Genomic DNA, 26416 nt, shown 5'->3' with positions numbered 1-26416 from the left:
GTTGACGTCGTTTTAACCAACCAACTAACTAACTAACGGAGGTAAAGTTTTTTTTTTTTTTTTTTTTTTTAATGAATCTCCCTTGCAGTTAAAGGTCATCCAATGAGACGTTGTTTTGTCTGTTTGGAGTCTTCTCACGGTCTGTGTCTCTTCACGCCAAGACGTTCCTGCTTTTTAGCGTCCGCTTCCCGCACAAGGCCTTCTTTCTTCTGGTGTTTGTGCATACCTCAGCAGCCGGACAAAAGAGATCCTTTTCACGTCGGCCTCTTGTTGTTACAGTCTCTCCAAGGCGCGCTGTTTGCTCAGCGCAGCAGCCTTTGTCTCCAAGACGTGGGACAATGGCGAGTGCCATAATGTAATCTCCTCGGTGTAGTTAGCGTGGGGCGAGGTGCGGACGTATGTGCCGCCGCTTGCCCTGGCCCAGCCTCTCCTTGCCGCCCGCCTTGGGCAATATTTCACGCTAAGTGACTCAGGGGTGAAAGCGTGTTGTTGATGTTCAGCAACACAAAGCTTTTTCACTCATGCAAACATCTCCTCACTGCGCTCAGCAAAGGTGTGCTCACACTGACTTGTCCACACACACACACATGCTTTAAATAACTTTTTTTTGGCTCCATAGAACACTTCCATTGTGTTCCCATTGGAAATGTGCGCCTCAAGCGCAGGGGTGTCCCACATATGGCCCGGGAGGCATTTTTAACTCACAGCTGGTTTTCTATTGGTGTATTGTAAAAGTAAAAGTAAAATAAAGTCATATTCTTAGATATTACACTAATTTGCATTGTCACCTGTAATACAAAACTAAGTATATATTGACAGTTGTTATTAAAGCAACAGCCATGCTAATTGTTTCATACGCTCATTTTTGATGGCCACTGTCCATGCAGTGTGACGGCTAAAGTAGCGGCTATCTGATCTCACTTGGATGGACAGGAAGTCCTCGTCAACAAAAATATCCATCTATTCATCATCTATATGTATTTCTTATATCTAGATTTCCATATCTAGATTTGTTTCTGCATGTAAAGCTGTAAATATTTGCTAAAAAATATATTTGTCGTTAGTATTTTTAGTAGTACTGTCACATATTCATTCAATCATTCATTTTCTTATCCTCACAAGGGTCGCTGTCTCCGGGCGAGAGGCGGGGTACACCCTGGACTGGTTGCCAGCCAATCACAGGGTACATATAGACAAACAACCATTCCCACTCACATTCATACCTATGGACAATTTGGAGTCACCATGTGGGAGGAAACCGGAGTACCCGGAGAAAACTCACGCATGCATGGGGAGAACATGCAAACTCCACACAGAGATGGCCGAGGGTGGAATTGAACCCTGGTCTCCTAGCTGCTGTCACATATTATGTAATTAATTACGTAAAATTCTTGAGCAGAATTAATCATGCATACACATGCTCACAAATATGTCTGGTCACTTCTTCATCATCGGGACAACACCTTCTTATTGTCACTAGACAACCATAAGATGCATTCATGCACACTCCACACAGTCTTTGGTATTTGGGAACTTACTTAAAAGTGAAAGTAAAGCTCCTGCGGCACACTGCAGTGGAGATCCACGCATCCTGGAGGTGCAATGTCAGCGTGGTGGACCTTGTCCTGTTTAACACAGCAGGATCTCAAATAAAAATGTTTCTTACGCTTCATGAAATGAATACTCATTACGCTCAAGCCTCATTCGGTCTCGGTCACTTTCCTGTGTTAGACTTGTGGTGGAAGAATGATGTGGGTTAAATAAACAAATAGTCCTAACCACAAGATAAAGGATGGAGGCTGGAAACGAGTCCAAATGTAATTATTACCCTGTCTAGAGTGGCACTACCCAAGACAAAATACTCATATTGTTGTATTTTTCTGAAAGGATAGCCATTTTTTTTTTAAATGGTTTTAAACGTAATGAAGGTGTTCACTTTTTGTCTCTGCTACAATGTTCTGCTTCCTGAAGCAATAATACTGTTCAAAGTTGCTGCAGACATTTAAACATTTCCTCTGAAACAGGGCAATTTATTTCACATGTTTCTTTGTGATATGTGCCCTGTGATTGGCTGGCCACCAGTCCAGGGTGTTCCCCGCCTCTCGGCCGAAGACAGATGGGATAGGCTCCAGCACCCCCCACGACCCTTGTGAGAAAAAGCAGTAGAAAATGAATGAATGAATGTTTCATTCGGACGTGCTTTGAGCATAGCTAATTTGTTATAAATGAGATTGATGATTATATTTTTGTATATTTATTTCACAACCACTTATGTATGTATTTTTCTATTATATTTTGGTTTCCCTTAGATGTAGAGCTTTGGGAGGGCAGGCGGCACAAACATGATAGATGACTGAGTTGCGATTGAGCCTCCATGTGCACGTCCACAGTGTGTGTGTGGTTGGGTTGGGTGGGATGTCGATACACCGATACGAACACAGTAGTCCATAGTATTGCAGTCCTCCTCCACAGTTACATTTTTAAACTTCCCTAATGGAAAAAAGCAATCAAAATAATTATTTAAAAAATTAAATGAAGACATTAATTCATGTAATCACTCCTCCAAAAGGCGATGCAGAAAGCAGATGAATTGCAAACATGACCATGTAGAATCCTCTACTACGTCTGGTGCTAAATGAAAAATAATAAAATGATAATAATATACTACATAATGGTAGAGGAAACACTGGTATAAAAAGAAAGATGACTGATTGGTTGGAAGTGGATCATTTCCACTTGCACTGCCGCTCATTTTGCTTTAATTGTCCATGTGATTAGTGGAGTCCTTGTGCGGCTTCCTGCGAGGCAGAAGTGGGAGTGGTAGCATAGCCTCATTGAGGAAGTGTCTGTCTGTCATAGATGTCCATTGTCCTCCTCGCCGTGTGTCCATGTCTGCACAAGTGGTGCTGACAGCTGCAACAAGCCAACATTTGGACCCGGCGTCTTTGGTGAGCATTCATGCTGTAGGTGTGAACCTCATGGTCGCAACTTTCCCAACCTTCCCAACTCTCTCCTCCCTTTTTGCCACTTGCAAAGGAGGCGTGGGTGCGCCGTGCCGGTCTGTACCACTGAAGAAAATTGCAAAGTGCTCTGTTGGCGCAGCGTTGGCTCACCTGGTCTGCGCTTGGTCTACGAAAATAGCGCAGATTGAACATGATTTATTGGTTAATTAATTTCATAGTAAGTAATTCTGGTTGAAAATGTAGCATTTTGCATGGTAAAATGTAGTTAAAACTTTTACATGACCACTGAAAAATAGATAAGTATTTGTCTAATGCATATTTTATTTCAGCCAGATGTTGGATCCTTCCCTTTGAGTGGGTTGAACTTGAGCTTCACTTTTGTCCACTTGCAATTTCTGTGACTTAAGTCTGCATATTCATTTGATAACCTATTGAAAAGGAAAGTTTGACAAAGCAGTATTCAAAGTAGAAAAATACATGCAACCAGAGATAAATCTCCACTCTCTCATCCTGACATACAAATTTAGCAAAGGCATATCTTATCTTATCTTACATACAAAGGCATGTTTGCACTGTGTTGTGTGGAGATTGAAATATAATACAATATAAATGAAATCTTCCAGAATAAATACTCTTAATGCACAACATAATCATCAAACTTACTTATTTGTTCATATTTCTCACAATGAAAAACTTCATTCTCTGTCTCCTTTCTTCTTTCTGCTCTGTGTGTTGATAGGCGTTCAGACGAACTCGTAATTGTGACTGAATTGTTTTTATTCATGTACCCGCATGACAATTGGCGTACCCCACTTTGGAAACCTGGGACCGAGACAATATTTCAAAAGTGAAACATTCGCTCGAGTCGATTAAATGCTAATGTGGACTCAATGTTTCAAGGTCGAGAAGAAAGTGTTTGATTAGATGTTTGTGAACAGAGCAGTAGATCAGTGAGGGATGGGAGGGGAAGCAGAACACAAGTGCACACGATGGGACACTTTCAGACAGGCAGAGTGTTTTCACACACACCCACACACACACACACACACACATACACAGAACAGCGACATGGGCTGGGTCAGTGAAAGTGCACACATCACACATGTTGTAGGCGTACATTCCCACGTACATTCACACTGGCATCACTCTGATTGCCTCACCTGTAGATGCTACTCGGCATTAGCTAATTAGCCAATCTTCTGACATTACAAAGACAGCAACGCTCACTTTGGAGTGACACAGCAGATACTTTCACATTACTTTCACTTCAAGTCGTTTCACCTGTGGCTGTTACAGTCCACTTGCATTGGCGCCAAGTGGGGTACTGACTAGGAATGTCCCGGTCTACATTTTTTGACTCTCAATCCGATTTGATTTTTTTAATAGTTCTTCTGATCAGATCTGGTACCAATCATAAAACACCCGAAAACAATATATAAGCTTTTGTTACAAACAAGAGTTTGTGGAACGGAATATGGTTATGGAAAATAATTTTTCTCATGTGATGTCAGCCACAGCACCTATTGCTACAGTCTTCAACAAACTGTACTGTCTGTGCTTGTGATTAAGGAAGGTGTAATCACACATGTCATTCCAATCACGTAAGATATTTTTATGGCACGGGCCACACATTCAGTAGCTTGGGAAGACCTGGGTTCGATTCCAGGTACTCCGGTTTCATCCCACCTTCGAAAAACATGCATGTTAGGTTAATTGGTGACTCCAAATTGTCCATAAGTATGAATGTGAGTGTGAATGGTTGTTTGTCTATATGTGCCCTGTGATTGGCTGGCCACCAGTCCAGGGTGTACCCCGCCTCTCGCCTGAAGACAGCTGGGATAGGCTCCAGCATATCACTGTGACCATAATGAGGATAAGCGGCATAGAAAATGGATGGATGTATCGGTTCGATCTTATGGTGGAAGCAGATATTATCCAATATTCAAAATTCACTGGGTTGGAAGCCAATCCTGATCCTGAACATTGGATCAGGAAATCCCAAGTACTGACTTACCAGACCAAATGGAAAGGATGTCGGAAACTTTTTCATATGTTATATTTGCTGAAAGGGCTCATCTAAAGTTTGATATAAACTGACATGGATGTCAGCTTCATGTTGTGGTAACCAAGGAGATTATACAACAGGAGAAGTACTCAAGTACCCCCTCAAAAAGACTGGTATGTGTGATAAAAATGTAGATTTATTTATTAACACTATAATTATTATTTATTAACGCTGTTTACATATTGAATTCATAGTGACTTACAGTACATATCGTATGGGATTCCCACACAATATATCTTTAAGCTAATTTATTTCTCTGCGGTGGCTGCACGGTTGACGAGTAGTTAGTATGTACATAGGTCACACAGTCAGGACATTAGGAAGATCTGGGTTCAATTCTCCACTTGGGCATCTCTGGTTTCCTCCCACATTCCAAAAACATGAATGTTAGGTTAATTGGTGACATTGGTAGGTATGAATGTGCCCTGTGATTGGCTGACAACCAGTCCAGGGTGTACCCCGCATCTCACAGCTGGGATAGGCCCCAGCATACTCACAACCCCAGTGAGGATAAGCGGCATAGAAAATGGATGGATGAATGTTTCTCTGTGTGATTAGATGAATTCATGACAAGTCAGTGATGATTAAGATTAGAATCTATCAAATGAATGAACATATAACATGAAATACATGTTGCATTGTGTGAATACTTCCAGTTAAATATCCATATAATATAAATACTTTTAAATTTCTGTTATTTCTTGCGGTCATGAAAAAAGATAACCTGATTAATGTTTTTTTATCCTAGATGCAAAGTACAGAAGTAGAGTGTGACAAAAAGTACTTTATTCAATTGCTCATGAGCATAAGAGAGAATAAAAAAAAAAAGTCAAGTATAAAAGTTAAGTTACGTGAACTAAGTATGATTTCTGCCGTTTGTCAAAATGGGCTGGAACGAATTACGTCATTTACAGGCTAAATCTCATAACATGAAAATTCCCTGCGGAGCGAATGAATTCTGTATCTCGAGGTAATGGTAATGGTAATGGTTTTATTTCATTTAGGAAAAAAGAAAAAAAAAGAAAAATAGTAATTCCAAACGACTAATAAAATGCAATTTAGTAAGCAAGCAAGAAGACCGAGTAAACAAAATGTGCTAGTAATACCAAAAAGTAGCAAGTACAGAACAGCTCGGAAGATGATAAATACTGGAGGCAGTCTGGACAGGATAGTAAGGAATCACTTGTGAAGTACAATTTTGCTCTTTGCTTTGCTCTGCACCAAAAGTAAAGGATTCTCTGGACAGGAAACCCAAATAGGAGAACCAATACCAATAAAATGAAAACACACGCCATAACTATCTTTTTGCTGTTTTCCCCCCATTTTTATAGTTCTCTTATATACTGAGAATAAGGCAAAGCTGCAGGCCTCAAATGGCCCCTGCACCACACTTTGGCCACCCCTGATGTTTGCGAAGCACATAGAATTAAGAAAATAAATTCAAAAAGCTTCATATCGACACACAATTGACAGAAGAAGAAAAAAGGTTGATGTGAAACTGATCCTTTGGTGATGATGGTTTACATTTCAAACTATTTGGTACAACCTCAGGGTCCTTTGACTTTCCTCTGAAATAATGTGTGACTTGTTGACACACTGGAGCATCAAACAATTTGTCAAAAAAAAAAAAATACAACAAAAGAAAACTTTCATCTTCTTATTTTGCCTCTGGCCATCTTTAAGGCGTTCATCTCACAGAGTCAAAGACACTAAAGACATCTTTATTCATCAATCTGCGATCCACGCCCTCTTTATGTGTCTCTGTGTGTCTTGTCTCCGTCATGGGGCAGTCAGAGTTTTGCCCGGACGTCCTCCAGGTGTGAGCGTTTCCCCCTGGAGGCTGCTGTGACATGAGGAAGGTAGAAAAGAGAAAAACGGTCCAGAGGACAAAGTAAAACCGGTTCTGCAGACATTTTGGAACATGTTCAGACGGGTCAGTCAGCAGCGTCTGCTCTAAGACAGAAAAAGAAGCCTTACGTAAATCTTTTCCATGATCTTTTACAGAAACTTGTTTTTTGTTTGTATTTATCTTCACAAGAACTTGTTAGCGTAGCATCCTTTGAGCTGTTCATGCTGCCTGGAGAGCAAAAGAATCATTTGCTTGATTACACACATGAATAAATGATCACACATGCACGCAGTTTTCTTTTATTTCTTCATTGTTCTCAATTTGCCTCAAATTGTGGATTCAAACAAAAGTTCAAGCTGCAGCTGTGTGTGTGTGTGTGTGTGTGTGGGTGCGTGTGTGTGCTTAATTAGCGGCATCCCACTTTCAATTAAGAGTGCCTCCATCCTCTCTCAATTTGGGGCCAACCCCATCCGTGTGACCCCTGCTCAGATCAAAACAGTCGGCACGTTGACTGTTTGACATGACTACTTTAGCAAACTGTTTCTGTGTGTGCATGTGTGTGTGTGTGTGTGTCACGGTCTGACCCAGCCTCAGAACACTCTAGAAGCATCTTATCAGAACAGAAATAACATGCATGGCTAACTACATTGGGATTAGCTACAAAGTGACTGTTTGTGCAGCGAGTGTGTGAATGCACTCATTCTCTGCTGATCCACACTGGCTGCCTGTTCTCGAGCCAACGTCCTGCTCAGGTGGGTCAGCATGCGCAGGGGAAGCGTTCAGACCCCAATTCGGGAAAGATGATCAGTGAGGACATGTTCGTTCCATAGACATCGATGTCCAGTGGGACACATTGTGGTTGTTTACAGACATGCCAAGTTACATGAACGGAAAGGCTTAGGCTGGGTTTGAAATGCAATTCTTCCATCAGTACACTTCAATAAGTATACTGTGTACACTGTGTACTTGAGTGCGCAAATTTAGCTGCCCTAAATCCATGACTGCTGTTGCATACTTACTGAAAATTGACATTTTTCTTCTTTTCTCCTTCTTCTCCTTCTATCTCTTTCCAGCTTTTTGTCTAGTACTGCACGCTCACCATCTTGAGGGTTTTTTAGTGAAACATCCAAGTACTGACGAGGGGTGTCCTGATCTGATATTGATATCTGATATTGATATTTGATATTTATAGGTTATCACATGGTTTGTCTGGTATCAGACAGGTCTCGGGCTGATACTAACACTTGGGGGCATGATACTGGGCCTGATACCAGACAAACCATGTGATGATCTTATTATCACACACTATTTAATCATGAGCTTATTATCACGTACTATTTAATCAAAAGACCATTTTGTTTCCAGAAAATGTTCAGTTTATTACATGTATTATATTTAAACAGTGTAAACACAATAATTGCAAAAATATTTCAACAATAATATGTTGACAGAGCACAGATGGCAGCAAAACAAACGCTGTGTGTTCACGCTCGTGCGCTGTTCTCTGATTGGTTGTTTCACGGGCACGATACCAGAGCAGCGCGCTCTGAGTGGACAGCTACGGGGGCTGATACTGGACATGGTTAAACTCTATATTTTATCAGTATCACTGCCCTGGGCTTTGACACAGTATCATTTCGGCCTTTTCCCGTATCATTCATGGGCGGTTTCTAGGGTACAGGGCCAATTAATATTGTAGTATGTGATAATGTTAGATATAATGATATCAACGTGCATCTAAAATTGTTGTCTTATCCAAGCAGTCCATTTCAGACAGTGTGTGCTTGTGTATTTAGCAAGGAGTAGGAGGGATGTCAGCTGTGTGGCTGTGTTTTGGTTTTAGTCCAAAAAAGGCTTTGCAACTGAGTGCCAGATTACTCATGCATGTGTTTCCCATGGTGGCACAGAACCGGGGAAGTTCAATATGACGGTCTCATTGCGCATTTGATGTCGGATTTTCGCAACACTACACCTTGCTGAAACATATACCGCTTGAAACATTTGCAAAGCTTGAGAAACTTCCAAAGGACACTAAAAAGTCATTGGCTATAACGTTATAACTTCCGGAGTTCGACGCAGCCCTGCACACAACGAAAGTTCCTCCTGCACTAAAAGTGCTACATACTGCCAAATCCGTGTATGCGTACTGAGGTTATTAGCGGAGGTCAGCTGCGTTTTTAGCGAAGTATTGGCCAATATCACTACCGTCCTGTTTTTTTTACTGATATCGGCCGATATGGATTGGTTGCCGTTTGATTGGAGCACCCCTAGTATCCCCCCTAGAACCACAAAAGAGTTCAAAAGAATGCGTTCATTGAACACGTTCATTTTTCTAATAACATTGAACTGAACAAAGTATTTGTAAATAAAGAACTTGAACTATTATGCGAGAATCAGCGCCACTTTGCAGGTCCAGTTATTACCTGACCTTACCTGGGGGGCACGAGACATAAAGTACTCTACTTCCTTCACACTGCTCCACCCACGAACAAGCCATCCATTGTTAAAGGGGACCTATTATGCTCATTTTTGACGCTTTGTATAGAGTTGTGGACTCCTATAGAGCAGCTGCACACAATATCCTGCACAAAAAGCTTTCCAGATCGTCCAGATTCTGCACCTCTTTCTGCAGTATTTAAATGGACTTCCTATTTCCGCCCAAAATGATCTGTTTAATTTACTCCACTCCAATGCCCTCCTCCAGGTACGCCCACTCTGCTGTGATTGGTCACACTCCCAAGGACTTCCGGATATGTAGCTCCGTGTTTACTCATCGATTTCAATGCATTTTGAAATTGAAGTGGTGAACTCTGAATGTGAACTATTCATATTTATTCTCTGTAACTAGTTCATGAGAACTATGAACTTGCGCAGAACACTGCCTGTAGTACTGACACTGTATGCACTCAAAAGATGAAGTATAAGTACACAAGTGCACCAACTGAGACACAGCAGAGTATAAAATGTGTCTTGTTTGTTTCAGGTGACATTAATGAAGTTTGCAGTCATCCAAAAGTGAGAGGACGGCGTTGGAGTTGTTCGAGTGTCTTCATTGTGAGTCTCTGGCCTTAAAAGCACATTTTTGTGTGTGTTGAATTGAATGCTAGCATGTTTCAACTGATGTGAGCGTGAGTAGCGGGAGTGTTAGAAAACGTTGCGCTGGCTGTCATGGCCACTTTCATGGCCACTTTCAGTCTTCAGTGAGCGGCGGTCTCAATGCCTCCCTTTCAGTGGAACGGGGAAGAAAGGGGGCTTTTTAAGATGCGACCAGGCACCGCTCCAGGAAGGTCGACAGAACACCTTACTGGGATTGGATCAGGGGTCAACTGGTAACACAAGGAGAGCGTGTATGAAAGGTACAGAGGGCAAAGGTTGGGAAAAAGACTGATGCCGCCATATGGCTAATCCTCCCTTTAACAATATTTATTAAGGCGTGCTATGGTGGGAGTGAGCCGTGTCGCTGCCGGGTCAACAAGTGGCCATTTGAATGCTTGGCGCGGCTGCACAGATGAGGTCCGGGGTTTGGTTTCGATAGCTAATCTGCTGGTCAAGGTCATGTTTCAAAGACCTGATTCTAGTCTATTGTTTTGGTTAAAAATGGATAAACAAGACAAAGTTGCCACCCAGGAAGACATATTTCAGCCAAGTTGTGTCTTTTTCTCGCTTAAAATTCTATAAATGAACAAGTTCTGATGGATCATTTATAGTGCACTGTCAACTGTTTTTGGTGTCATGGATGGGAAGGAATAATTCTCTGTTGTAGACGTGCACTGCATCATACTGCGGCTGTGTCTCCAATGGAATACTTCATTACACTTCAATGAGTATACATTGCACACTGTGTACGCACGGAAGTGTGTCAATAGAGACACAGGAAACTGACATCTCCATGTCTAAAGCTTTAGGGTACAATTATTATTCATCCTCAAGACTTTTTACCAATAGACTTAGACCACAGTGGGTTTCACATTGCACAGCTCGTTTTCTCCACACGGCTGCTTTAATGGCGGTCATTTTCCGAGTGTTAGAACAGAGAGCAGGCAGGAGGTGGAAGCTAACGAGCTAACGATGTAATGACTGTGCTGAGGTTACCTGTTTGGATGAAACAATCTTCTCTCTCTTTCTTGTCTCTTGACTATGCCTGACTACGTTTGTCTGCAATCGGTATTTAACTTTAGTGGTTAACTGACAATTTTGCCCCCTTTGAATTTGTACCTTTGGTTAATTGATCTGATTTGTGCGCAGATATGATAAGGGAATTATCCTGCAGTGGGAAAGGGGAGGAAAACACGCACGCAGGCTCAACTTACTCTAACTCTTGAGTATAAGTCCTAAGTCCTAACCTGTAACTGTAATCCTTAACTCTAACCCCTAATTGTAACCCTAACCCAGTGCTTCTCAATTATTTTCTGTCATGACCCGCCAAGGGGTAGAAGCGCCTTGTCCAATTAGAAATACTACAGAAACTGATAATATTTAGTCATTTATCTGTACTGTGCAGGCTGAACTTGAAACTGAAATCATCAAAATACATGTTCAGTACTAATTTGTTGGTCGGTATAAAAGCCCCCGACAGTTCCCCGCATCCATCCACCCATTTGAGAAGCTCTGCCCTAACCCTACAACCAACCCTCATCCTAAACTATAAACCTTAACTCTATACCCTCACCCTGATAATGAAAGATAATGTAAAACACGTGCTCTTGATGTTCCTGTGATTTACGGTGACATCTAGTGTGACGTCATGCTCGGTGGCAGTTCAAAATTAAGTTTTGTGCGACTTTAGAGGAATGTCTTCCAACTAAATTCTGGTTGAATACTGAAAAAATTGGACGTTACTCCACTTTCTGGGCCCTAATGCATCATCAACATCCTGCCTGAGGCCCATCTCGCTCGACTTGCAGCCTGGAGCTCCTCTTGGACAGAAATCCAAGCAGTAAGCAAAGGTCCGAGCTTCGTGGCGTCTTCCCAAACCACCCGTGCCGGTGTGGGCCACTTTCTCCTCATCCTCGATGACTTTTGAAACAGTGTCTGCTCTACATATGATCTCTGTGCTTCATTTATGTCGAAGTCGGCGAGGAGAATAAAGGAATCGTCAGGCTGAGTCACATTTTCCCCTTGCTTCTCCTCTCCCTCAAAAACCACAAGCGGCGGCTTCCTGGAGATGAGTGCTTTTGTCTGTCGCGCGACCGCTGTGGTTGAGGCGGATCCTCCTTGGCTGAGGTCATGCGAGCCAAGACAGGAGAGGACGTATCAATGCTTTGGACTCTTTTTCATCCATCTGACCACTTCCTGGTTAGGATCGCTAACGGAAGAGGGTTTTTTTTTTTTAGAACCGTCAACATAGTCAAGATAGCGGAGCTTCTCTGCAGGACATCTGCATGACTTTACATAAGGAGACACTCACTGAGTCACTCTTCATATTTGTCACTGATGACTTATCACTCAGGTTTTTGTGGGCTGCTATGACTTTCATCCCTACGTATTTGTTTAGTTGGAAAGCACTTCACAACTTAACTCCTCACACTACAACAATTTAAACAATTTAAACCAAAAATCAGTAATTGCTAAAATAGCTTATACATGTTCAATCTATGTATGTTACAGCAAACCATATATAATATAAATATTTACCATAAAACTGGGAATTTTTGTATTTTAATTTACTGCAGGATTGAATGAAACATGAAAAATGAATGAAGCTATTCACACCATTATTTTATTACCTTCTTCAGATCTGCCACTCATGTCTCATGTCGTCTGCTAAATAAGCAAACCCACCAGCATTAGCTTTCAATACTTGACACAGTTCTTACATTAGTTTAGTGGACAGTGTGTATGCTGCTCCTGCTGTGGTGTGTGCATGTGTGTGTGTGTGCGTAGGACTGTGCTGGAATTGGGTTAGCTTTGCGCCCTCCCAGGTTTCTTACTGTCGTGTGTTCACAACGAGTATTTACTGCAATTTCCTTGACTTTGTGTATTATTTTGTATATTAATCACATGCAAGCCATTAACCAACACATCCTTTTTATGCACACAAATGTAGTTGTGGGTAGGCAAGCGTGCTGTAGGTCTTTGTATGTTATTTGTTTTTTGCAATGTGTCTATTATCATTAATGACCTGCATGGGGCCATTACATTCCTGTCGTTCTGTATAACTGTATAACTGCCCTAGTGGGAGTACTCAACCACTGCAGGAACCTCCTGTTGAGGGTCTCCAGGATACTTTCAGTGACGTTGCTTCATCTCATTGATTGATCAAAGCGGTGAGAGGTAAAAGTTCAGGGGTTGTCTCAGCTTTTGTGCACCAGTTAGATAAGATCTGATGAGGTCTGAAGAAGAAGTTTTGTACCTTCTGCATCCTGCAAACTTACACTAATACTGTACCTACTTATTAGAATAAGCAGGAACTTAGGAGAAATGATGTGCGAAGTGAGCTGGGTCTGGGTCTGAAATTGAATTATTCAATAACTATACTGTGTACTTCCCAAGTGTGCAATGCTGGAGCCTATCCCAGCTGTCTTTGGGCAAGAGGCGGAGTGCACCCTGGTCGCCAGCCAATCATAGGGCACATATAGACAAACAACAATTCACACATTCAGTCGCCAATTAAACTAACATGCCTATAAACTGGAGTACCTCACACACAGGGACAACATGCCTGAGCGGGGAATTGAACCCCAGTCTCTCAGTTGTGTTTGGACTTTTTCTCGTTCGTGTGTACCCCAGCTTCAATTGATACTGAGATTACTTCGTCCCATTTTGTTTGATAGTCCCTCCCGTTCTGCTACATAGTTGAGATGGCAGTTTTTGAGGGTGGTACTTCATTCCTGAGTGAAGTAAGCTCACTTATATTACCTGCTTCTTTTTCTTCTTCTTCTGTTCACAACATTCCGCTGCTATACAGCTGCTGTTATTTCCAGTTAGTTTCTCACCTTCCGCTGCACGGTGGTAAGTGTTCAGCATTGCGTACTCACCATTTTGATGTCAACATCTGTGCACCGACAGTGCACTGCATTTTGCCCAACTTCTCAGTACGAATGAACTTATGCACTCAAAAGAATAAGTGTAAGTGGAGAAGTGCACAAATTGAGTCTCAGCCTTTGTTTAACTCTTCCCTGACAGTAAACGCTCACATTAAGGGCGCTGATCTGCTGGTTTGGCATCATGGAGCTCTCTGCCCTGATGGGATTTAGGCCAGCTTTGAACAAAGCTTCCTCAGAGCTCATCCAATCAGCTCTATTGTAGACGACGACGCTCCCAGTTAGCGTCAACATGGCCTGAGGTGTCAAACCATTAGCAGCAAAACCTCATGACCCCACGGCCTCTCTCCACTGAAATGTCATTTATCCCGTAAATTGTCTTTTGAATGGGAAGTCTAAGTGGGAACTGCTTGTTGGAAGTAAATACAGAGTCCAGCAGTCTTGACCCACCTGGACCACAGCAAGCCGCCGAGCAAGGTGTTGGCAAGGTGACACCTGCTCATCCATAAGCACACTTGGATACTAAATCTTCTGTGTGTGTGTGTGTGTGCGTGTGTGTGTGTGAGAATCCCATAATCGCCTCCTTTGTTCTTTGTCACCATCAATTAGTCCTGTCACAAGGAGCAGCCAAAGGAAAGTAAACTTGTGAGGTCGGGGATTGACATCTTGAATTGGTCTTCACTGCTGTCTGCATGCATGGAACACCGTGTTACATATTCATTTCATAATCTAATGAGATAATAACATTAAAGAATATGTTGATTATTGTACTTGTATAACTATACTGTGTCATTCTCACAAGAGCACTTGTGTTGGTCGTCGTGTACCTAATGTTGTGGGTCTATGTTTAATTGGGACTGCAGTGTGTTTGTTCAGTAGACTTGCAGATGAAGGCCTAGTTACATGTAGATGTTGTTCTGCAGGTTTCAAGTTTGCTCATAAATGTGTCTAATGCAGGATAGTGACTATGAAAGTACATATTTTGCATGGAGTGAGATTCCCCATGTTGGTGAAGTTCACTTGTCAGTACATCCGCATCATCCTCTCAACTTTAGTACCTTGTGAGATGCTTTATGTCGACAACAATCGTCGGTGTATCATCTTACATGTGACATTTTGAGTGTGGTGATGTTTAGCTCTGAGCCGCAGCTAACTTTGTTTTGCTGTTTCATCTTCCCCTTTTGACTAAACACGGCAGTTAATGTTGTATTATGTTGTAGATTTAATAGTGACAGTATTATCTGGATCTAAAACGAGTATTAAAATGAATTCTTTGAAAGTGTATTCCGAGATTTGTAAAATATTGTTTAGCTATGATCAATTTCTTGGCAAAGGATGTTTATGTTATGTGTGGACATGGTGCCAGCATTGCCATATCAGTGTTGAATAACCCACTTGAGTTGTAAATATTTGGCCTGATTTGAGGGATTAGATCCGTGTGAATAACGGCTTCTCTGATTGGCCAGATTAAAGTGCAGCATGATTTGTAGTGACTAGTGAGGCCCTGAGCACCGTGAACAATGTCTATTATCTGCAGCACGCTAATGCACAATGGATACCTTGTACAGTACGAATAGAGCGTATGAACACTGTGTGTGCATGTGTGTGTTGTTCTTCGCTGGAATTCAGCCTGTGATGCATTCACTGCCTCTGTTGTAGCCATGTGCGCTCGTGTCGGCTGATGGAGCATGTCATCAGATATTTTATAGACAGTATTCTATAAGTGGTTCAATCCCAGACTTACTTTCCACTGTCTCAGTTGTGCTGTTATTATAACTGACCACAATAGCACTGTGTATAAAATACTTTGGGTGTGTCTCAGTTGGCGCACTTCCATACTTACACTTACTAAGTACATTCATTCATTCATTAATTTTCTACCGCTTATCCTCACAAGGGTCGCAGGGGGTGCTGGAGCCTATCCCAGCTGTCTTTGGGCGAGAGGCAGGGTACACCCAGGACTGGTCACACCAACCATTCACACTCACATTCATACCTATGGACAATTTGGAGTCGCCAATTAACTTAGCTTGATTTTGGAATGGAACCCACGCATGCACGGGGAGAACATGCAAACTCCACACAGAGATGGCCGAGGGTGGAATTGAACCCTGGTCTCTGTCTGCGCGCTAACCACTAGACCGTCGTGCCGCCCCACTTACTAAGTATGGCACTCAATTAGATTAGTGCTCAATGAGAAGTTAGGAGTCGTCCCTTTATACGTCACTGTCTCCTCATCTCACCTTTTGTGGTTGACTATTATTATTAGTCCAAAACATATTGAAAGACAGTAGTATTACTAGTAGTACTCTGGTCACTAGGCGTCAGTAATGTCACACTGAGACATGACATGACCTTAATACGGCATGTCCATCAGGATGGAGTAAAAAAAAAAAAATTCTCCCATACTGTTGGGAAGTGGTACGTTTTTGGCGACTTACTCTCACTGTGATGTGTAAGTACGGAAGTGTGCCAATTGAGACACAGCCTACGTGTATGAGCAGTGATCATCCTCCAAGAAGATTCTATATAAAGTCCTCCCAAGCATCTGCACGCATTACACATTTAAGACAATCAAGTCAATAATTGAGCTCCAAACAAAACAAAAGTCGTTTTTTTGACACCAGTGCGTGAATAATACAGTGAAATGAAATGATCAGTGGTAACTCTTGAAGACAAGGAACAAAGCTCATTGTGGGAAGATGGAGATGCAGCCGGGATTAACATGAGGGTGTCCAGTGAAATGACTTGTCAATCCTAATCTGGGATTAGCAGGCTTTGGCACCTCCTGGGTGCTCTAAAAGCCACCTGTTTGACTCGTAATTCTTTTGTTACATCAAACTTTTACACTTCCCATTAAAGGATGCAATGAAAGATGTTAAAACGTGCTATTTTTAGGACTTTGTCGTACAGTACAGTATATTTGTGCTTTTGGGTGACTTACTCATGAATTAAAAGCGGCGTCTTTGTTTGTTTTTGACATGTTGTCTCTCAGTGCTGCCTTGTCCTGTTAGCTTCACGTGCACTCAACCGGCCGTGGGCTGAATAAAGCAGTAAACACGGATGTTGTGGAGCTGGAGATCATCTTGACTCTTTAGCCTTTAAGTGCCAGACTCTGATGAAAACCCATCTGACGGTCGTGGGGAAAATAAGTATACGATCCCCTTAACACTGGCTATGTTTACAGGCAGTCAAATGACTCTATCATAAACGGAATATTAGCAATAACCTGGTTGCGAAAGCCTATGTAAACACCAATAACCCTTTTGAAAAACACGAATATGCTCATCTTGCGGTTTTTAGTTTCAGCGTCATTCACAGACGGAAGAGCTCTACCTAGCTCTAAATTTCTCTACAAAGACTCAACAAGATGCTTGTTTACCGTCAACATTTTTTACCTGAGGACCGGAGCACACGTCTTGTGCTGGAAGACACAGCCATCCCAATGAGAGCCGACATAGTAAGTGTTGTTGCGGCTGTTGTTGTTGACAGAACTAGCATAAGTATGTTTATCAATGCGCCAAGAAAATATGTTAGTCGGTGTTTTATATCGTCAAAATCCAGTAAGATACTGCAACTATTACATGTTATCATGAGTTTTAATGCATGATCACAGCATGTATGTCACCTTTAAGAAGGGTGTCAGAGTCAGTGTGGGTCTGAGAAGATTCTAGTTTCGTTTCGTTACTACATTGAGATGTTAAATGCACAATGGAATGTAAAATGCACCTTCAAGTATTAGTAGCAAGGTGGCTGTGTCTGCATTCATTGACTTTTTTTCTTTCCTGTGACAGAATTTTGTTACTTATCGCATTTTGTAAGAACGTAAATCTGCAGGGATCAAATACTTATTTCCCTGTCACCTGTCTTTTCCATTCCAGCAGTGTCACATGTACTGTAGTTGTAATTTTCAGCTATTTTCACCTATGTGACGAGGTCTTGACCTGACTTGTGTAACACGTCTATTTGTGCATTGCTGTGGCATTATGCGACCAAAACAGGTCAAAGGTGAGCGGCAAGATAATGAAGATGGCGGCTGGCAGTGAGTGCACAGATGGAGGGGGGGGGGGGGGGGGGGGGGGCTGCGAAAGGGAGAATTAGCTCTCTCTCAGGTGATCTGATGTAAACGGAGGCCACGTTTGCTTGCAGAAAGCAAAAACAATGGACATTGTTCGCGCTCTCAGTCTCTTGGAATGATTTCCATCGTTCAACCCTGGGCTTGAAAGGCTTGCTTGAAAGAGACAAAATAAATAATTTTTTTGTCTGCATATAGAAGATTTACATGGATTATCTTTGTATGAAAGTAAAGAACGCATTGACGGTTTTTGAAGATGTGAAAATGTACATATCTTTTCTGAGTTGTAGCCGTAGAGGAGCGATGCTTGTAACATTGGAAGGGTTAAGTGTTCACTTTCAAGCACTGCTAAATTTGTTACATTAGTGTTTGGGTTTGTGAAATTATTCATGCAATATGCTGGTCGCTTGCGTTGCATTCACCCATTCCAGTACTCATGGTTTCAATCATTTTTCACAATGTTTTTTTGCCCACCTTATTGCGGCACCGAGGTGTAAATTGTTTCAACAGCGATGTATTAGCTCCACACACTCGCTGATGGTGGCTTATGATTTATTTTGTGAATGTTTGCAAACACACCAACATTTATGTTTGGCGTCCCACAGGGTTCAAACATTGGCCCCTTTTCTGTTTTCACTCTTAAATGTTTCAACCAACTAGAACACATACCAAGATTTTACAGGCTGTAGCACGTCACTTCCTGCTTCCTGTAAGACAGTGGTTCCCAAACTTTTCCCAGTCACATACCCCTTCAGACATTTGACCTGAAGCCATGTACAATTAAAAAACATGAATCTTATTATGTTAATTAACTTGCAATATTGAACATAATTCATTGGTTCATTCATTTTTTTTTAGTAATTCTGAGTACCAGACGGGGATTAATTGAAACCGCAATATGAATGAAATATTCAAGATGAAACACTCTTAATTACTATGATGCACACAGAGCAAGGAACAACTTGCTGTGCTGTCTTCTTCCTGCTAAGGTCTCCTTGCGCTTTGAGGCGTTGAAGTGCGCTTGTAATTTTGAATGTTAGGCGGTAATTGTTTTTTCATTTTCATTCACATACCCCCTATGGTAATTGACTTAACGCTAGGGGTACGCGTCTGCCACTTTGGGAACCACTAATGTAAGTATTCGATTAGTTCTGTGATGATTGTTTTTGTTTTGTAGCAGGTATACCTGTATATACAGTATACTGTCTGGTTGATGGGGGATGCCGTAAAATGTTATGAATGGACGACTAAGAGTGTTTCCATTCTGAAGAATGGGCAATTCATTTGTGGGAAAATTTGAAGAGTTAGGGTTAGAGTGGAAATTGTCTCTGTAGTTTTCATGTAACGCTTCTGTTAAACTAACTAACAAACAGCACGTCTTGCCTTGACCGCAATAGTCGCACAGTAACTTAAATCATTGGCAAAAATGTGTTAGCATTTCAAGTTTGATGGTAGAAATGTACCGGGTGTAGCGAGTGGGCTGTCCAGCTAAGGTGAGATGCAAAGGACACACAGTCCCTGTTGACTTTGGTCTTCAATGGTTGCTTCAATGCTGCCTTCAATGGCTCACTGTGCAGCAGATAAATGTATGAGGAGTGTGTTTGTGTTGCCATGCCAGGAAAAACAAGAAGCACAAGGGAGGGTGTTGGTCAATAAGTCCACTTCTGGACTTGAGGGGGCTCTGCGGTTTGGGGGCTACACGACTACACTAAAGAGCCTTAACACACGCCATAGTTGCACATGTTTACGCCCACTGTGCAAACATCATATTCATTTTTTCAAACATTCCTTCCTTTGATTGATATTTTCCATCTCAAAACTAGTAGAGGCAGTAAAGACCATGTTTGCTTCAGGTGTTCATTCAATGAGAGACGGCCTTTATTGCACTCTTACAATTGTTACCATTATATTATGGGGGTAACCTGCCCCCTCCCACACCCACTGGCACCCCCTGCCACACGGTTTGAGTTTAATGCTTTTTTATAATCACAACAGAAATAACTTAAGGATATCTTTATATGGACATTGTTCTTTGACTTATGTTTGACTTTCTATTTCGGTTATGAAAATTGGTGAAATGTGACTGTAGAGGAGCGATTGCAATACAGTCGGCTATGCTGCACGTGTGCGCAGATTTGTGTCGACATTGTGATAGTTTTTTTCTTTATGTCAAACCTTTATTTTTTTAGGCATGCTACACAGCATGTTTTTTTTAATTTATTTTTTTAAATTATATTTATTTGGGCAAATACACGAAACACCACAGTCATCTCCCACACCAATCAAAATACAACTCTCCATTATTTACATCTGTATTCAGCTATCTGATCACAAGCCCAAAAGGAGTAGGCTGAAGCAAAAGCTTATAAATGCCTACCCCTTTTTGCAAGATATAATCATGTTCATGCCACTGTCTTGTTTTCCCCTGTTATTATTATCATTATCATCATTATTGTTATAATCTTTATCATTATTACCATCATTATAATCATCCTTAATATTACCATTTTCATCATTATAGTTAACAATTTTTTGATTTTTTAAATCCAAAAATTAAATCCATTTTTATTATTTAATTTTACAGACTTCATTGCTTCTTGTAGAGTGCAGTATCATTCCATCTGTTATTTTCTGAAATCAGCAGTATTTGTGCTTTTATTGTCAATTTATTAGCCCACTTTTTTGTGACATTTACATATAATTTTCTGGATTGCATGTGTCTAATCTTGTGCATTAAAAAACAAGAACAGGTGATCAACCCAAACATCAGTATCTTCTTGTTAAACCCTACCTTGAGGTTTTTAGACGTTTGTTTGATTTAAAGGAAAACTGCACTTTTTGTGGCATTTTTTGTCCATCGTTAAAAAAAAAAACATCAACAAACCTCTAACAGGCTTACATATGAACCACAGTGAAGGTTCACCTGGTCGTCATATTTCCTTCCTTTATTGTCTCGAACAAGATAGGTTTTTTTGGTGAGCCCATCCTGCGCTACGTTCTGTCATCTCTGCCCGCTGGAGCACAAAACTGCTCTTTAGTGACGAAGCGAGCTGGATGGGGGCCAGCTGGTGTTCCACTGAATGTTTCTATTTTGGGTGACAGTGGCGGGACAGGAGGGAATCTCCTCAGCGAAGAACAGTCCAGCGTATGTGCGGACACATTCCGACTGTCTGACCTCTGACACCCACCCTCCTCCCCCGTCTAAGAAGCATCCACACTGACTGGCTTGTGACTGAGCTGCTCTCGCACAGGACGATTTTACCTTCTCAGCTTTGTTTTAGCTAACTTTAGCTTTAGATCACCGAAGATACATTTCACATGCAGCAGTGCTGAAAGTTATTGCACTGTGTCTCGCGGTACAGTCTCCAATTTTTGAATTTTTGCTTTTTTCCATGGTCAGAAGTTGTGACGGTTACCATAATCAATGATCCATATCGTACATAAGAATTGCTCTGTGATAAAATATTGACTGTACATTAATAAAGCTTATATGCTAAACATACTTGGACACTGGAAAAGAACACCATACTAAAAGTAAACTATGCTGTCTGCTGTCTACCGAAAAACCTATTTGTGACCTGAAGTTGAAACTAACTTGGATTCTCCAGCAAGACAGTGATCCAAAACACATACACAACAAACACGCTAGTCCTCCTCCCAATGGCTGAATAAAACCAAATGAAGACTTTGGAGTGGCCTAGTCAAAGTCCTGACCTGAAACCTATTGAGATGTTGTGACAGTACCTTAAAAAGATGAAAAGATGAGTGGGCCAAAATTCCTCCACAGCTCTGTAAGAGACTCATTGCAAGTTATTGCAAATGCTTGATTGCAGTTGTTGCTGCTAAGGGTGGCCCAACCAGTTATTAAGTTTAGGGGTCAATCACCTTTTCACACAGGGCCATGAGGTTTGGATTTTATTTTCTCCGTTAATAATAAAATGATTCACTTCATCTAAAGTTGACTTTGTGTGAGGCACAGAACCAGAGCTTGGGGGAGGGCAGAGAGCATATCTTGCCTACAGTGCACGCCTATATGAGGAAGCCCGTCTATGTGTGACATCACAAACCCCCAGTTTTACAACTCCCTCTGAAACCGAGCGTTTTGAGCCATCCCAAACATCTTTCAGGGCTCACTTCCAAATGTGCAAACCTCATTATCTGAAACTTTGGCATCGTTTAAAACGACAACATTACAACATTCTAACTACATTTATAGGTCAGAAAAGTGGAAAAAGCATAATAGGTCCCCTTTACAAACAATTTATATTACAGTTGTACATATACAGTTGTTATTAACTAATATTTAAATTAGTTTGATGATCTAAAACATGTAGATCAAGTGTGACAAGTGTGAAAAATATGCAAAAAATAATTTTCAAAGGGAGCAAATCCTGTACACCACTGTATGTGGTTTATATTGCATATATACTGTATATTATATATATGTGTACATATATGTGTACATATGTATTATATTAGATATTATATTATTCATTCATTCATTTTCTACCGCTTTTCCTCACAAGGGTCGCGGGGGTGCTGGAGCCTATCCCAGCTGTCTTTGGGTGAGAGGCGGGGTACACCCTGGACTGGTCGCCAGCCAATCACAGGGCACATATAGACAAACAACCATTCACACTCACATTCATACCTATGGACAATTTGGAGTGGCCAATTAACCTAGCATGTTTTTGGAATGTGGGAGGAAATCGGAGTACCCGGACAAAACCCACGCATGCACAGGGAGAATTGAACCCTGGTCTCCTAGCTGCGAGGTCTGTGTGATAACCACTCGTCCGCCGTGCCGCCCATATTATATCATGTATCATATTATTTTATTTATTATATTTTGTAATGTCTAATATTATTCATTAAATTCAACTTTGCTGTTGAATGCATGTATATTACGAGTGTATATTAAATATAGTGAACTTGAAAACTTGCGTCAACAGAACCGAGAACAGAGAAAGACGAAGGAAGTGATGGGCCATGCTAATGCTGGATTAGTTTTCATTCAAGGCCAGGGTGTCCCTCTTTGTTTCTGAATCTTCACATTCCCCTCTTTGCCATCTTCTCACTACAATTTTGTTCTAGTTGAGACTCGGCCAACGGGAAAACAATTCCACAAAAAGTCTTCAACGTTCCCATTTGTTTGCTGGCAGCCAGTGGCTGCCACATCGATGGGAGCTTTTGCACCAAATGGGGCTGTCCTCGGTGGTCTTTGTCCTTTCGCTCCTCTCACTCCACAAGTGGCAGAGGGGACCTGGTGGCTGAATGCTGCTTTGTGTGCTGTTTTTCCAAGAGGGGGGCCTCTCATCTGTCACAGGTCCCTCTCTGAAAGCCCCCCCCCCCCCCCTCTACAATGGACCATTGTTTCTGCCAAGTCGCCAGGTCCCCGGGCCGCAGTTTCCTGCCAAACTCCGAGCTTGGTTACGCTTTCTGCGGCCCTCAGGAGAGTCTAAGTTCATGTCTGGAAGGTTTGAGAAAGAGACTTAGTAATGTCACCAATTGACCAAAATCACAGAGTGATCACACAGGGTGTAGCAGAACATTAACAAGGATGATGATGGCCACTCTATCTGCTATGGCAAGTCAAATAAATATGAAACTTTTCAATAAAATTGCAAATTAACCAACTTCAAAAAATAAATAAATATTTGGTGATTTAAAAGTTTTAGATTCCAAAACTGAAATATTAACCCACTGTATAATATTGTAGTTATTTATATAGTATATATTATTTAAACAAATAGAACACTTTCAAATAAGCCTGCAATAAATCCACAAAGTCATATAAAATTAAATAAAACAACAGGAAAAAATAGGGCGGTCTAGTGGTTAGCGCGCAGATCTCACAGCTAGGAGACCAGGGTTCAATTCCACCCTCGGCCATCTCTGTGTGGAGTTTGCATGTTCTCCCTGTGCATGCGTGGGTTTTCTCCGGGTACTCCGGTTTCCTCCCACATTCCAAAAACATGCTAGGTTAATTGGTGACTCCAAATTTTCCATAGGTATGAATGTGAGTGTGAATGGTTGTTTGTCTATATGTGCCCTGTAATTGGCTGGCGACCAGTCTCTCTCGCCCGAAGACAGCTGGGATAGGCTGCAGCACCCCCCGCGACCGTCGTGAGGAAAAAGCGGTAGAAAATGAATGAATGAATGAATGAACAGGAAAAAATATGTCATTTAATGAATGAAATCACTCCTCTCACAAATAAATTATGGCAGCAACCACTTTGAACAAAACAAATAATCAGAACAACTCCAAATAAGACTGAAAATAATCCACAAAATCAGAAACATTGCAGTAAAACACCCGAGTGTGTGTCGTTGAATTAATTTCACACCTTTCCCAAATAATTAATGACAGCGACCACCTTGCATAAAGGTGCATAAATCACAATGAGTCCACATGAGATTGGAAACAATCCACAAAATTGTAGAAATTGCAGTAAAACAGCGGAGTTCAAGTGATGGGACAAGTAAACGGGTGGTGGTGGTGGTAGTGGTTAGTGTCAAAAGTTTGGTCAGCACTGGTTTATGCACCGTGTTTTTGTGACTGGTTGACCTGCACACACTCGTGTGTGTGTGTGTGTGTGTGTGTGTGCGATTTCGAGGGCCCCATTTTGACTCCAGCGCACAAAGAATGAAAAATGAAAACAGTGAATGCTTTGTTGTAGCATCAGGCGTGTCATCTTTCCAAGAAGTCTCGCAGATAAGACGGCTGCTTTCAGTGCAACTAATATTCCTGAAAATTGAAGACAGAAATGGAAACATCATTGGATGTCTTTGTGGACATCGAGCAGCACTTTCAATGGAAATACTAGATTCCCATGTCTCAATGTTTTTTTTTGTTCTTTGTGTTCACCATTCTCATTACCGTAATGAATCTAAAGTGAGGCCACAAGAAACATGAAACTTTTTTCCTGTTGATCCTCACAGAATGATGTCTTCCATGAGAGCGTCGCCTCCCTTTCACGGGGAAGCGGAGGGGCTCGGCCACAACAAAAACGACGACAACAACGCTGCCTGGGTCGACGACGAGGGTCCCAAGGAGACCACGTTACCCTCGCCTCTTGACCAGCCCCGCCCGGGCGAGCTACAACCAATCAGAGAGAAGCGAGTGGGTGTGGACTCGTGGGAGAGCGTTGGATCTTCTGTCATGGTGAGGTGCTACTCTGGAAGCATGGCTCATAAAACACTCATGAAACACACGCAGGAGCGAGAGCTCATGCATAGTGATGCACACACACACACACACACAAACACATGCTGCAGGCACTGCTGAAGGCAGCCCAGCAAGGTCCTCCTCTGGAGACTTTTACCCTTTGGTTCTTCTCATCTGCTTTGTCTGTTCACTGAGTGTGTGAGTGAGATGAGGAGATTTTGGATTTACGTAGCTTCTCTCCTTCTCTCCCAAATACGTACACACCCAGTGGTCACAACATTAGGCACACATGCACAAGAACTCAACTGCAATGGCCTATACAGACCTTGCTTTGTAAGGTCTAGAATCACTCAAAAGACCAAGTATAAGTACGTCAGGGTCACTGCATAAATGAGCTTACTATTGTTTTGGACAATGTGGGCTTAGCGTATAAAATGTCTTCACTCAACATTAGTGCCTTCACTATCATCCTTGTTTCCTGTCAGGACGACGACAGCGCTAAAGGCTGCTCCGTCTACTCTTACCGAGCCAACTCCACTTCCCCTCCCAAGGCGGAGGAGTGTTCCCGAGATCGCAGTGAGCAGACGGCGGTGGGCATTGCCTTCGGCACACCGGAACGCCGCAAAGGAAGCCTGGCGGACGTGGTGGACACGCTGAAACAGAAGAAGCTGGTGGAGATGACCAAGACAGAGCAAGACGGTAAAAGAATGTTCCCTTGGTCTTTGCTGTGGATGCTTGTACAAAAATGTACATGTTAAATATTCATTAAGACCGAGTGGTTAGCGCGCAGGTCACACAGCTAGGAGACCCGAGTTCGATTCCACCCTCGGCCATCTCTGTGTGGAGTTTGCATGTTCTCCCCGTGCATGCGTGGATTTTCTCCGGGTACTCCGGTTTCCTCCCACATTACAAAAACATGCTAGGTTAATTGACGACTCCAAATTGTCCATAGGTATGAATGTGAGTGTGAATGGTTGTTTGTCTATATGTGCCCTGTGATTGGCTGGTGACCAGTCCAGGGTGTACCCCGCTTTGCCTCTCGCCCGAAGACAGCTGGGATAGGCATTCCCGTGACCCTTGTGAGGATAAGCAGTAGAAAATAAATGAATGAATGAAATATTTATTAATATAATATTTCTTATTGTAATATTATTTATTAATGTTATACTGAAAAACAAAATTCTGATTGTATGATATGAGTCTGCCTATATGTTAAGACTTTAGATTATGTTTTAAAAAATATCAATATACATGCAGATTAATCCTTAAGTGGGTCTTTCCACAAGGGTTCTTTTGAAGGTGCAAAATGACTA

The 26416-nt window shown here is 41.8% G+C and overlaps 1 protein-coding gene across 3 annotated transcripts in view; it reads left to right on the top strand.

Annotated features, from left to right (window-relative positions):
- Window positions 1-26416, top strand: part of LOC131130813 (transcription factor SOX-6-like) — a 143767-nt gene that overhangs the window by 15491 nt on the left and 101860 nt on the right. For 2 of the 3 annotated variants that reach the window (XM_058074834.2, XM_058074832.2), the window contains exons 2-4: window positions 9861-9931; window positions 24878-25100; window positions 25589-25802. In XM_058074834.2, coding sequence (XP_057930817.2) covers window positions 24879-25100; window positions 25589-25802 — 436 coding nt within the window. In that variant the 5' untranslated portion in view covers window positions 9861-9931; window position 24878. The remainder of the gene's footprint in view (window positions 1-9860; window positions 9932-24877; window positions 25101-25588; window positions 25803-26416) is intronic. The other variant, XM_058074833.2, reaches the window with a different exon arrangement.

This window comes from Doryrhamphus excisus, linkage group LG1, assembly GCF_037039965.1.
Source record: "Doryrhamphus excisus strain RoL-2023G ecotype Guam linkage group LG1, RoL_Dexc_Guam_v1.1, whole genome shotgun sequence".
Classification (NCBI taxonomy): domain Eukaryota; kingdom Metazoa; phylum Chordata; class Actinopteri; order Syngnathiformes; family Syngnathidae; genus Doryrhamphus; species Doryrhamphus excisus.
This window is presented reverse-complemented; position numbering and strand designations above follow the sequence as displayed.